The 14729-nt window shown below is 47.6% G+C and overlaps 1 protein-coding gene across 5 annotated transcripts in view; it reads left to right on the forward strand.

Moving 5' to 3' along the window:
- Nucleotides 1-14729, forward strand: part of PLEKHM3 (pleckstrin homology domain containing M3) — a 201774-nt gene that overhangs the window by 52953 nt on the left and 134092 nt on the right. For all 5 annotated transcript variants that reach the window (XM_075608512.1, XM_075608510.1, XM_075608513.1 and 2 more), the window contains one exon: nt 10471-11391. In XM_075608512.1, the coding sequence (XP_075464627.1) occupies nt 10471-11391 (921 nt within the window). The remainder of the gene's footprint in view (nt 1-10470; nt 11392-14729) is intronic.

The following is a 14729-nucleotide window of genomic DNA, read 5'->3' on the forward strand; positions in this document are numbered from 1 at the left end:
TATATGGCAAATCCTTAGAAATCAGTGCATTGTGTCATCAATTAAATCTGGAAAATGCATTTAATAATTTTTCTAATGGATAAGTCATCTGGTTATAAGCTATATTAATTGTATCACCACACGTTGTTTATATCTATACGTCCTCTCAATGTCAGATTTTTATAGCGTAGGAGGAATGTCAGCTGAGGTCTCCCCACACATATTGTTTCAAAGCACTTTAGTTTACACGACAATAAGGATTTTTAATTTCTGAGGGCCATGGGTCTCAAGCACATCCCCACTCCTCCACCCCACCCCCCCACCCCCATTTTGGGGTGTGATAGGCTCAAGACCCTTTGTATGATCAAATCCTATTGGATCTATACTCTTGGCACTCTCCTACTAGTTTCAGCGAGTGTATTGACATGAGTACCCTAGTTTAATGCAAATAAAAATGGTTGAGTTCCCCGTTGCTCTCGTCTCTGTTTTTTAGAGTGGCCCTATATCTGCCCTAGTTTCCTAGTCTTCTCCTCCTCTACACTTGCTATAGCATAGTCTTTTTGTTTTAAATCAATGCTTTAAAAATATACCCCCCACCCCCCAATGCATATTAAAAAATACACCCTCACTGCATATTACAGACACCCCTGTTATACATATAAAGAAAGACCCCCCCCCCCCACCACTCCCCACCCCCAATACATATAAAAGAAACAAACATACCTTGTGGATGGTCAGGCCGGGTCCAGTGGCTGTGGAGGCCCGGTGGCCGGCGCTGCAAGTTGGACCCCACCCCTGGTCCTCTCGTGGCTGGGTCCCCAGCTCTCCCCTCCTCTTAAATTTGTGCTGTCTTTGATCCCATGCAGGGCAAGTGTGTGTGTGTGTGTGTACTTAGATGTGTGTTAGGTGAAAATGTATGGTTCCTTTGTAAGCATTTATTCCTTATTAATATTAATTTGCTCCTACTTAGAGCAGTTTGAGTCACTAGTACCATACAGAGCTTACCATCTCTTTTCATGCTGTTTGAGACAAATTTACAAGCAACTCACAAGACTCAAATTTGTTCATTTCTTTTTCTGTTAAAAAAACAAAAAAACGAACAAAAAAGGACTTTGACCACATAATAGCTCTACATTTGACAGCGGACAACTGTTTCATGGCGACCTGCAATGTTTAAATTCGGCACATTGTACATTTTGCAGCTGCTTTCTCAGTTGCCTCTCCTGATATTCTTTTTTGAGAAATTACAGTGGAAAAAGCACACCCCAGATGTTGAGTCATTTTCTGTGATTAGGTGTCCTTTGTTCCCCCCTCAATTCCCCCATTTGGGGAACAAAATAGAAAGGTATTACCATTTTCATTGACATTGGTAAGCAAAGAGCGGCCTCTCGTTGGCCTCTCCAATGCCAGCTTCCCTCCTGACCCTAATACTACAAGGCATTTGAATTTTAATCGGCCTGAGCAATACACGGGAATTGAGTGAGATGGATGCCAGAAAAGAGGCAGAATGGCTTACTGTGTTTGTGTAGAAAACATCCAAGCAAACCTGAAATTAAAGAAGGGATGAGGGCACATAGAGGGCAGGAAAAGCCATCTTGTTGTAGGGAGGCAGAAAATGTCATCTGTTATTGATGCTCAGAACAGAGAGTCTGATTGGAGCACAGGTTTTAGTGGCTCTATTATTGGATTAATAGGAAAAGATGGTCACAAAATGCATAACCATTATGTGCACTTAAAAGGGATTAGTGTGGGTTTCAAAGAAATGTAATGCTCCTCAATTTGCACAGAAATACTAATGAATGTTCAAGCAAAGCAAACAAATGTCGGTTTCTCTTTTTTCCTTTTATATTTCTGATGTTCCCCATGTGAACAGATGGAAAACCCTCTCTTATTTTCTTTTAGTTAAATGGACTCTTATTGTAAATTGCAATCTTCGCATATGTAACGGTCATATCACCCCACCCAATCGCATATACCGCGTGCGTGGAGGGAACATGCAATGTTACCAAGGGGTGCGTGGTGCAATACCTGTTGGCTCACAGAAGGCTGAGCATCCGCTAAGGGAACCTGGGGCAATGTATTACAATACTAATGATGCAGCGCCTCCACCTGCGATGGCTCCCACCAGAGGGGAAGTAGTTCCTCGCAGGACAATACACAATGACCACACAGACAGCTCTATATAACTATTAACTTTACTACATGCAGCAACTTATCACATTACATCTCAACACATGCGCCACGGCGGACGCTAACCACTCTAGGCGTCACGGCGGACGCTACCACCTCTAGGCGTCACGGCGGACGCTACCACCTCTAGGCGTCACGGCGGACGCTACCACCTCTAGGCGTCACGGCGGACGCTAACCTCCCGCAGAGTGACCCCACCCTGTGTCCAGTAACCCCCACCCAAATGTCTTGCACTCCCAAAATCATATACCAATGTCTGCATATGTATGTGTGACTGCGCAGCCACTATGTCTGGTGATAGGCCTGGTTGGTGCACGTGAGTTGCAGGTTACCTGCCCGGGCTCCAGCCACGGGTACCGCGATATCAATCCGCCCGATCCGACGTCGTCCTCCACACCGCGTGGGTTGAAAGTCCAGCGCGAACAATGTCTCTCCTTGTGTTAGAGTCTTTGGTGGTGTTCTGAGCCCAGAACCCACCTCGCAGGGCCGCACGGCTTCCGCTCTGTGTCCCTGACTACTTGATCAAATAATGGGGCAGTGTCCCTATCTAGGGCCTGTCCCTAAGCTCCACAAGCTATTAGGGGACTCAGGACCTAACTGGGACCTTGGGGGCTGCTGGCCTATGCAGAGGGTCACTGACCCCTGCACCCACCTCTTACCCCTAGCTGGTCCGGATCCTGAGTGACTGCGTAGCTGCAAAACCCCGCGAAATGTATCCCCTTGCTAGCAGGGGAATCTGGCCTTCTGATTGGCTCCCTGGCGTCAGGTGTCTCTGCCCCTAAGCACCCTGGGGGCTGGCAGCCTATTCTCGCGCATGCGCGAGCTATCTGGGGCCTCCCGCGCTAGCGGCCTCCTGCGCATGCGCGAGCTCACTGTCATGGCGGCGCCCTGCTCTGCTAGCCGCCGGGCCGGTGGCAACGCGATCGCGGCCTTAGCGACGGCCCGATCGCGTCCCCGGCAACCGGCCTGCTCGCCGCTCGCGTCCCCGGCAACCGGCCGCAACCACGCGCGCAACGGGGAAGAAGGGGTGAGTGCGCGAGGGGGACAAAGGAGGGGGCGAGTGCGCGAGGGGGACCTGGCTACATCCTCCCCCTGGTGAAACTCCAACGTCCCCGCTTGGACCACATAACTTACTACTATACACAACGTTATATAATAAAAATGCATCTGGTACGAATACAACTTAGCACATTGCATCAACTTTAAACAAGGTTACACAATTCTGTGAGCATCACAATCACGGATTGGATTTTGCTCCGAGACCACTGCTGAGCCTCATACTGGGGTGCCCCCATTTGATCATAGGTTACCCGAGTTGGAGGGTACCTGGCCCTTTGGCTCCTACGGAGTTGTTCTTCAGCAACTCCCTCTGGGGAGTAATAAGTACAGTCCTGAGGCTCAGCCTCGTCCCTTGAGGGGAGAAATGTCTCTGAACAGTCTCTGTTAGGCACAAAGCACGGGCTCTGTGGATCCAAAGGCTGGCCTGTTGGTGCCACCTTAGTAGGCGTTGGCCTACGGGGCCCGTTACCCGTAGCTCCTCCGGGAGATGCCCCTTCTGTGGAATAGTCCCTTTGAGAGGGTCCCTCCATAGGGTCTTCAGGAGTTTCAGAGTGGGTCTCGTTATTTACAGTCTCTTGACCCACCTCTGATAGATCGGACTCACCGTTGAGCGGTGTGGCCTGTATTTCTTCTTCTTCGCCTCCCACTTGGGGAATAGGGAGAAGGTGATTACGATGCCACACCTTTACCCGGCCGTCTGTGTCTTTGATGTGATAGACCGGGAGGCCGGGCATCTGTGACTCTACCTCATATACGCCATCTCTCCATCGGTCTGCCAGTTTATGTTTTCCGGGGACTCCCAAATTACGAAGTAACACAGCGTCCCCAGGACGTAACTCTCGATATTTGACTTTATTGTCGTATCGTCTCTTATTGCCAGCATTCAGTTTAGCTGTAGACTTCTCAGCCTGTTGGTAAGCTTGCTGCAAACTGTCCTTTAGCCTTTGCACATACTGGAAATGGGTAGCATTGTGTATCCCATCCGTTGAGACTCGAAGACGCACATCTACGGGGAGTCTTGCCTCCCGCCCAAACATGAGGAAGTACGGGGAGAACCCAGTGGACTCATGGCGAGTACAGTTGTACGCGTGTACCAACGTTTCTACGTGACGACTCCATTCTGCTTTCTGCGTTCCCTTCAGAGTTCCAAGCATGTCCAACAGGGTCCTGTTGAATCGTTCAGGCAAAGCATCTCCTTCGGGGTGGTACGGAGTCGTCCGGGACTTGGCGACGTTCAGCATTTTAAGTAATTCTCGGATCAGAGTACTCTCAAAATCTCGCCCTTGGTCGGAGTGAAGTCGGTTTGGAAGACCGTAATGCACGAAGAACTTTTCCCATAGAACTTTCGCGACCGTGATAGCCTTCTGGTCTTTTGTGGGGAAGGCCTGTGCATATCGGGTGTAATGGTCCGTGATGACCAGCACGTTACCGATGCCTCGGCTATCAGGTTCGATACATAAAAAGTCCATACACACCAAGTCCATCGGACCAGAACTCTTAAGATGGGCCATGGGAGCTGCTCTGGTAGGCAACGTCTTGCGTTGAATGCACCGGGAACAACGGCGGCAGTGTTGTTCCACCGCTTCCCTCATCTTGGGCCAGAAGAACCGGTCTCGGACTAGCCCAAAAGTCTTCTCTACACCTAGGTGCCCGTGTTCATCGTGTAGGGACTTCAACACCAGGTATTGTAAGTTCTTGGGTAGGACTAGTTGTCTCCTATCCGGGTGATTATGATATTGCACCACCCAATAGAGCAAGCAGTTGTCCACTTCAAATTTGTCCCATTCTCGCATGAGTAAGGCCACCAAGTCATAGGGCGCACGTTTCAGAAGGGCTGGGTTCCTTTTTTCAACGACGTGCCGGATGATGCTAGTGACCGGATCTCGAATTTGGTAGTCTACCAGATCTTTCCACCGGAACACCTTGTCGTGCGTGAGGTGCATCCCTTTTGGGTCGCAGTAGGCGGCGGGGACAGCCTGCGACTGGCATCCCAAAGAGTCGATCACTCGTAACTCGGAGAAGGCCACTTGGTCATTAACTATGGCTGCAGTTTTACACACAGCCCGCACTCCGGGGCCGGGAAGGTCTTCCCATTCCTCATCATCGGGGGTAGCGAGTAGTCCTGGTCTTCGGGAGAGGGCGTCCGCCCCAATATTCAATGGCCCCGGCTTATACTTCAAGGAGAAGCTGTAGTTACTGAGGGCGGCCTGCCATCGGTGGCCTGCTGCATCTAGTTTGGCCGACGTATTGATGTACGTGAGGGGGTTGTTATCCGTCCTTACCTCGAAGGTGACACCGTACAAGTAGTCGTGGAGCTTCTCGGTGATCGCCCACTTGAGAGCCAGAAACTCCAACTTGTGGACGGGGTATGTCTGCTCACTGGGTGTCAAGCTTCGGCTGATGTAAGCTACCGGCCGCAGGCCCTCCGGGTGCTTCTGGTGCAGGACGGCGCCTAGTCCATTTAGACTAGCATCCACATGCAGGACGTAAGGCTGTTCGGGATCCGCATAAGCAAGTACAGGCGCTTCGGTCAGACACTTCTTCAGCTTCAGGAAGGCCTGCTCACACTCAGAGGTCCATTTGTCACCAAACGGTTGGCGGGCTGGTACAGCCTTCTTCCCGGTCTCGGAAGGGTATATCTTCAACAGATTGTTCAAGGGTTTAGCCTTGCTCGAGTACCCTTCCACGAAGCGGCGATAATACCCACAGAACCCCAGGAAGGATCGCAGCTCTGTGACGTTCTCTGGGCGAGGCCAGTTCACCACGGCCTCTACCTTGGCAGGGTCGGTGGCGATCCCTTTGGCGGACACGATGTGCCCCACGTAGGTCACCGAGGTATGGCAAAATCGGCACTTGTCTAGGGACAATTTCAACCCTTCGTTTCCCAGACGATCGATCACCTTAAACATATAGTACATCTTCTTGTCCCTGGAGCCAACACAAAGAGTTTGAGGCCCCAGGAGTCTCTCCCTATCTCCAAAAACCCTGATAGAGTATGGGTGGTAGGTGCTTCCATTCCCCTGAGGGAGGGAAGGCCTGAGTACAAAACACCCCCCCCCCCCCCCACTCCCCCTGAGAGGAGAGGGAACAACTTCTCTCTCACAGAGGGGTGAGAGAGAGAACAAATGAATGTAAGCTGTAACCCCTTTTTGTTACGAGGGGAGGGTCCCAGGTATAAGCCCCACTTATGGGCTGTGTCACAGGAGACCAGGACTAATACCAGGGATCTATATCGTCAGTCAGAACACGAGAGTTTATAAAATTAATTTATTGGAAAAGTATATCCACAACTATACAAAACACACAAACATCACACATACCCAACTGGGGAACTGGGGGATATCCCTGCATACCAAGTTACAGAGACACTCTTGCAGAGATTTCCCCTGTCCTTTCTTCTTGCCCAGTGCCTCCAGGACTGTTTTTCAGGCCTGAGACCACCCCTGGAGGGGACACTGCAGTTTCTCCCTGTCACAGCAATACCTGTGTAACTCTCTGCAGGCTCAGTCTCCTAGGGGTCTCCCTCTGCACCTTTTCATACACTTAAAACATAATATTGCAACACTCAGGGCCAGGTGCTGCCTACATGCCCAGGCCCTGATTGGTGGGTAGAACTTCAACATAACATTTGCAACATAACAAGGATACAGGGAAAGGTCACAGACCAAGTTGCAAAAATTCTCCTGCAAACATATTAACCCCTGATTCCTAAGGTGCTGAACCAAGCAAAGACATATATAACATATAATACAATACCAATGTATTGCTGACAGGTAGGGGTAATGGCAGACTTAACCTTTATTAACAGCAGCCATATTCATCCCTACCGTCACACCTCCCCCTTAAGCGGAGAGCTCTGGGGTAGCGACCCTAACGGGTTGATCCCGAAGCATGATGCCTGCAGGTCAGCGCTAAGCTGGCCCAGGATCGTCCTGCCTGGAAAGTCCATCGGCATTGCCATGCTCACTCCCTTTTTTATGCTGTAAGGTAACGTCATATTCTTGGAGGGTCAGACTCCACCGCAGCAGCTTGGTGTTATCCCCTGACACCCGCTGCAACCAGCTCAAGGTATCGTGGTCAGTAATGACCATAAACAGGCGGCCATACACATATGGTTGAAGCTTCCTGAGGGCCCATACTATAGCCAACCACTCTTTCTCAACCGTAGCATAAGCAGCCTCACGATCTAATAACTTGTGGCTCACGTACACCATTGGGTGTTCAACTCCATCAGCACCCACCTGACTCAACACTGAACCAATGCCAAAGTTAGAGGCATCAGTTTGAAAAAGGAACCGCTTATCATAGTCGGGAGCTGCTAGAATTGGAGCGTTCGCCAGGGCAGCCTTGAGAGCTGAGAAGGCACTCTCATACTCCGGTGACCAGGTTACCATGCGAGGGAGCCTCTTTTTAGTCAGGTCAGTCAAGGGTTTGGCCACAGCACTGTAATTGGGTTCAAATTTGCGGTAATACCTGGCAGTCCCCAAAAAGGCTAGCATCTGCTTCGTTCTGGGAACCGACCACCCCACTGCCTACCCTGGCCTGAAATATACGACCTCTGCCATCCCTTTCTGGCACTTAGCTGGCTTTAACGTTAGCCCGGCCTCCTGGATGCGGGCTAAGGCTGCCGCTACATGAGTAAGATGGTCATCCCAGGAATTACTAAAGACCGCCAAATCGTCTAAGTACGCCCTAGCTTACCCCTGTATTCCATCTAGCAGGCGGTTGACCAGACGCTGGAAGGTAGCCGGTGCATTCTTCATCCCATATGGCATGATGGAAACCTCATACAACCCACTTGGGGTGATGAAGGCCGACTTCCCCCGTGCCTCCTGGGTCAATGGGATCTGCCAATACCCCCGGCTAGGATCCATGGTGGTCAGATACCTTGTCCCGGCGAGCTCGCCTAACAGCTCATCCATCCTTGGCATGGGATAGGCATCCCAGAAGAAAGGAAAAAACCTGGGCACTTTCTCAAATGTATTATGCCATTTACATTTGTGAAAGGCCCTTGAGGCCGAAACGTCATACATCATTGGCTTAAAATAAATTTTCTAGCAGAAATCCGCAGTGCCCAGGTTTTTTCCTTTCTTATGATTTTGGAGTACCTCACAGAGATTCCTATTCCAAGATTTATATTATTATTTTTTTCTGTTTGGGGAGTGCAGCATTACTTTACAATTTGCATGGGATAGGCATCCGACACTGTCTGGTCATTTAACTGCCGATAGTCTACGCAGAACCAGGTGTTCTCACCTTTTTGGTGAACAAGGATCACTGGTGAGGCCCAGGGACTCTGTGACCTGGAGATCACTCACATCTCCTCAATCTCCTTCTCAGGTCAGTTTTCCCCAAGCATTTCAACATGTATTTCGCACACATAGTCACAAGTCAGTTCAAAATTGGGACCGCGCTGTTCCTTCTTGGCAGCCGCTTCTAAGAACCTGCTCCCAATTCATCAATCCAGGCAACATAGTCCAGGCAGTAGCCCTTGTCCAGGCAACACCAGTTCTCATGGCACAAATCATACAGAGCCATCAGTAAGCCCTGCTCTTCTCTTGGGGAGGCATGCTACATGAGCTTCTGCAGCCCACAAATCAGGTCATATTGTAGAAGGCCCGCACATCCTTCTGGCTAGGCGCGGGTACTGGCGGCAGTATGGGCTGGAGGTATGGGACTCCACACCTTTTACAGCAGGACTTGACATCCAGTTCCCTGCCAGGACAGTCACATAGGAAACAAACGCATTGTGGGAAGTCCTTCCCATTAATTTGTACTACCAGGCGTTGGCCTGGTAGCGCATTCTGAATACCGTCTTTCTCGGCCATAGCAATCACTTGTGCAGGGCAAAGCTAGAATAGGTCTTGCTCCGTCGAGTCACCACTTGCATCTGAGGGTACGGTAGCAGGATTTGGCTACGCTCCAATGGTGTCACAGCGATCAGTGACTCCTCCCCCAGGTGGATCCACGAGTACAGGCACAAAAATATGGCTTCAGCTTTCGCGCCAAGCCCAGTACATTCTTGCAAAAGAAAAGCTTGCATCTTGCACAGCTTACCATGCGGTTCTCCCGTTTTGATCGGAACAGCTATTGTATGCGCGCTGCAGCTCCCTTGGCAGGGGTATTGGTCCCTCGATTTCGAGAGCCCCCTAGGACGCTATCCGCACATGCAGTTGAGCACTCTTGGGTGGATATTCATGTTGTAGTACCCTTCAGGGGGTTCCGGACCCTCGGATCCTGGAGCCCCCAGGTACCCTACACATAATTCCTCTGTTATTGCACTGATTCGGTGGTTATCAAGCACCTCTCAGCCTGGCATGGCATTTGGATATTCATATAATAGTTCGTAGTCAGCATAGTGGAAGATCCTTTCTGCTGCAAAAACCTGCCTGCTTCTCAGATCTCAGCAGCGCCTCCAATTGTAACCCCTACCCCCCCTCCCACACCCAAGGGAGATTTGGTTCTGGTTACCGGGTGTAGTGCTGCTCACCTGTTAGGAAGGTAGAGGGATCAGGATAAATCTATGTAAATACTTCATTTTAAGGGTGAAGGGCTCCTGGATAGCCTCCCAACTGATTTGGAAGAGGCTAATATACAAAGGGATTTCAAAACTGCTGGGGATAGACTGAATATGGAAAAATCCAAGGATCTAACTGGGTCTGAGGCTGAGAGTCTTAAAATGGGCAGACTAGTTGAGCCACAACGTTCTTATCTGCTGTCAATTTCTTTCTGTTTAGATCATGAATCTTTTTTCTTCATAGGCAGATTCTAGTGCTATGCAGTTGATGTACCTGTGCATGTTCTTTTATCATTAAAGTGATCACGTACTCATTGCTTCTGATTTTTGTGTAGCTTAACCATAGTGTTTCTTGTGTTGAGAAGAATGTGAAGGTTGTTGCAAACATTGCATTTTTAGCTGTCAATATTAATAGGTCATGAGATTTAAGTGATGGAAATAAATGCCTCAGGATAATAACCAGGATGTTATTGACTGAGCTAAAAATGCTTAGAGTATCTGGGTGAAAAATAAACACAATATTGAAATAATAATATAAATACAATGAGCTACTAAGCAAGGAACTCTTTGGAGTCATTACATGGAATCTGAAAAAAAAAACCAGAAGGCTTGTTAGAGGTGGAGGAATTAAGCACAAAATGTTTTTTTATTTGGAATAATGTCTAAATATTTAGCAGAGCATTTTTAATAGCAAAACAGTAAATACTAATACTTTTGTCTTGCAGATTTGACTATTCTCAAAAAGGGATTCCTGGAAACTCGAAAAACCCAGGAGAGTTTTTGGAAGGGCTGCTATGCTGAGATATCCCCCTACAAATTGCACATCTATAGTACAGATAGCAGTGGCAACCAGAATCTACTCACTGCATACCCTCTCGCTCATATTGAAAGTATTACCATCACCGGAAGCCATGAAACAAAACTGGTTGATGTAATAATGTCAGACAACAGCCAACTGCAACTGAAGGCAGATTCTGCATGGGAGGCCATGGACTGGGGCCAGAAGCTATGGGAAGGAGTACGTGCTTTGACTTTAGTTCCAACTTACATGAGCAATCAGCAGGAAGGCTTGGCAAAATCACAGAATGTTGGTGATGGTGATTATATGGAAAAGCATGGTTTGTTAAACAAGTCAAGTGAGATTCTAGAGTCTATACAGGTGTCCAATGGGTATCATGAAAATATCTCTAAAACAGGAACATTGTATAGATTAACAATTCACAATAACTGGAAAGCATTTACTTTTGTACTCTCTAATTCTCAACTTCTGGCTTATCAGCCCAGTAGCCTTCATGAGGATCCATTGCTCAGCTATAACATTGATGTGTGCCTAGCTGTCCAGATGGACACTCTTGATGGATACGATTCTTGCTTCCAAGTGATTTTTCCTCAAGATGTTCTCCGGCTTCGAGCTGAGACCCATCAGAGGGCTCAGGAATGGATAGATGCTATAATATCTGCTGCTAACTCTGCAAGAAAATCAGATCAGAACCTTCTAGTGCCTCTCAGAAACAAACCCAAAGAGCATCCATCAATGAGGGTGGTCCAAAAGAACAAACGCCAGTCCGTGACCACAAGTTTCCTTGGTATCTTGACAACGATGGCTTTGGAAAGAGGACTCACTGCTCAAAGTTTCAAGTGTGCAGGTAGGAATACAGTTTTATTCAGCTATTGGTGGCAATATATATTCTTTTGCAATAAAGGCCAAAAATGATAAAATACTACATGAATTTGTATACTTTTAGTTCCAATCTCACTTAGATGTTTAATTGCCGCAACTCTGTCTTTTGTTCCTACTAGCATACTGTAGATTACTCTATAATATTTAAGTAGTTTTCTGTTTTGAAGAAATATTGATGTAAAACAATGTGTGGCTCTGTTTTTCTAAAACCTGCATTATAACAGAGCCACAATTACTGTAACTTTGAAACTGCTGCATTCTTTCCTCAATTGGGTATGAGCTCCTAACTAAAGTCTAATGCAAGACATTGTTTATATGCCATGATATTGGTGGTTGTTCTTATCACATTACAACTCTCCTTACCCGGCTCCAAAGGTTTACATCAGATTGATCACAGTATATACATGGCAGTGCTCAGTCTCTCATACCTTCAGGGTGTTGGGTAGGTGCAGACTGGGCATGGATGCTTGAATGCAGGGCCGCCAACAGAACTCATGGGGTCCAGGACAAATGAAAGGAGCAGACCCCACCCAACCCACAGCGCACCTACCACAAAACCATTTTTTTTTAGAGCGCAACTTTAACTTAACTGTTTTCTTGTTATTGTTAATATGGAAAAAAATTATTGCAATGCAATCTGTTTATTTTAATATTTTCAACAAAAGACAAAGATACCCAATGCTACATCCAATGTGACAAAAGGCCTGGGGGGATTCAGTATGGGCCTGGAGGGGGTTAAATATGGGCCTGGGGGGGTTCAATATGGGCCATGACATATACACACATCTATGCAGTGCTTGACAAATCACCCAAATATCTACTTGCCCCGCCCCTAACCCCGCCCCACTTTTAAAAAATGGAATAAGTTCCTACTAAGAATTGTGTGTGTGACTGGCTAACTGGGTGGGTGACTGACTGGGTGGGTGAGTGGCTGACTAGGTGGGTGACTGGCTGACTGGGTGGGTGACTGGCTGACTGGGTGGGTGACTGACTGGGTGGGTGACTGTCACGGGAGACCAGGTTTATCAACCCCTTTTAATACCGGGATCATTGATTGAGCAAAGCAAGGAGGTACAATAAATGGTAATTTATTTCAGGAAAAGACAGACACATAATGTAACACAATTTACAGGGTTAACTCACTTACTGGGAACGGGGCTAACAAATAAAACTACAGTATCATTTAAAGGAAATTCACAAAAATGACCTCTGTATAAGCCCTTTCCAATGACCAGGGGGTACTCACAAAATCCTAGAACTGATTTCGGCATGCAATGCCAGCCGCGATCGCTACGTTCTCAAAAATGGGACCTAGAAAATGTTCTCACTCAAAATCTATGAAGCCGGCTCGTGTCTATTCAGCACAAAGCATCTTTGAATTTGCTGCTGATGGTTTGGCGCTTGAAATCTGCGCTCCTCATTGGCTGCAAGGTTTCTTATGGGTTTCAGGGTCTCATTAACAAACCTCTACAGCCTATCGGAGCGTGGGAATTTCCCTACCAGCCAATCACTGATTTGCCGGTATTGTAAAACCGGGTGGGTACCTTTTCTCATTCTGCAAAGGGCATGCGCCAACCTGGCACCTCTGCCTCTTTGCATATTAAGCCCAACCACTGTCCAGGCTCCACAGAGTCTGGGATCTGGCAATTGGTGGCCGGATAGCCCCGTGTTAGCCCAGAATGCAGGTACTCAAGCAGAACTGCAGTACCCCTCCTGTTCTATCACTTTGACATCTCTGAGGCTTTCAAGTCAGGACTTCGCACAGACCCATAGGCACAAAAGCTTGGTAGCCAGCGGGTCTCTTGGAATCCATGACTTGGAAATCCCACAGTTCATTCACAGGTTATCAGTACATATACCTATTAAATATAAATCTTTAATAAAATATACTGTGTCCTGTCTTCTGTGTGATAAAAATATATAAGTCCCTGTTCTGGTGTCAGGGATGTAGTGAGACTATATGTTGCCTACACTCACTAGTCTCATTCTTGGCACACTTTAGAAATAACTTATAAAAACGTTTTCACACAAGAAATCACTCTCAGCTTTATCACTTAGCTGGAACACCCCCTGAACTCCTATAGTTCAGGGTACCTGGGCATGTATCTGGGCACCTCTCCTTATACTAGGGGCACCACTTTATACTAGGGACCCTGTGTATGATTACAGGTATACATTAACCCCTTCATGCCCGTTTACCTTGTCTGGAAGATGCTGCAGCAGGAATTCTGGCGGTGAGTCGGGGTATCCCATAACTCTGGAACCCCGATACATAGATACCCCGATACATAGACACATTCTGTAAAGACCTTTTCTGGCAAACCCATCCTGAAACTTACCTAGTACCTTACCTCCTTACCTAGGAGCCTAGAAATCTCCCGGTCCCAGCACCTCAGGAAAGGCAAACCACGAATAATTCTTTAATGTCATATAATTTGCCCACAGTCACAGTAATGCATTTAGGACATCTGGGTCCAATAGCTGACACTCTAGGACCCCAACACATGGACCAGGTGTAACCAAGTGGGCTGAACCTTTATTAGTGAAACAAAAGGGCCTGGATGGCGCTCTAAACCTTCCCAATAGGTACTTCATTAAAAAACAAACAAATACTTGTGTGATATAATAAAAGAAAAGACCTTAAATTAGTGACGTTGAGGACCTAGACGGATGCAGAAGACACTGACGGCGTGGGTGGTGGAGCAACGGAGTGGTGAGATCGCGACTCACCTGATTACCACTGTATACTTCCATCCTGCCTTTTTTTCCATCTCTTTTTTTGTAAGCCTCCATTTGTGAGATTATAAGGTTTTATAAATATTGTTTGTGACCTGCACCATGGTCTGTTTTCTCCCTGTCCGAGACTGCTTAGTTTTACTACCTGCACCATCCAGGAATACGAGTACTGGCTGGCATACTGCTCTTTGTTTCTGCTCAATTGTGAGTAATCATTTTGGAGCCTCCCTTTCATTTATTACTTCACTGTGTGTAGCATATTGCACCATGTAAATGTTCTTCTTTTTCATGGCTTCAACCTTCACTCCCCTGGGATTTGGAGTCCTTTATTAGTGAATATGCAGAAAGTAAAAATCTGGTGATAACTCTAACCAGGGACACTATAAAAAGGAGGTTGAAAATGTCAAACAATAGTACCGTGATAGATGATATCTTGTGACCCCACGTATAGGGGGTACGTACATAGTGAGCCCGATTAACCCCTTCACCGTCACAGTGGGTGGGTGGGGACTGACTTACTTACTTACAGGGTGGGTGACTGCCACTGCCTGGGTGACTGCCACTCCC

Source organism: Ascaphus truei, chromosome 7 (genome assembly GCF_040206685.1).
Source record: "Ascaphus truei isolate aAscTru1 chromosome 7, aAscTru1.hap1, whole genome shotgun sequence".
NCBI classification, from domain to species: Eukaryota; Metazoa; Chordata; class Amphibia; order Anura; family Ascaphidae; genus Ascaphus; species Ascaphus truei.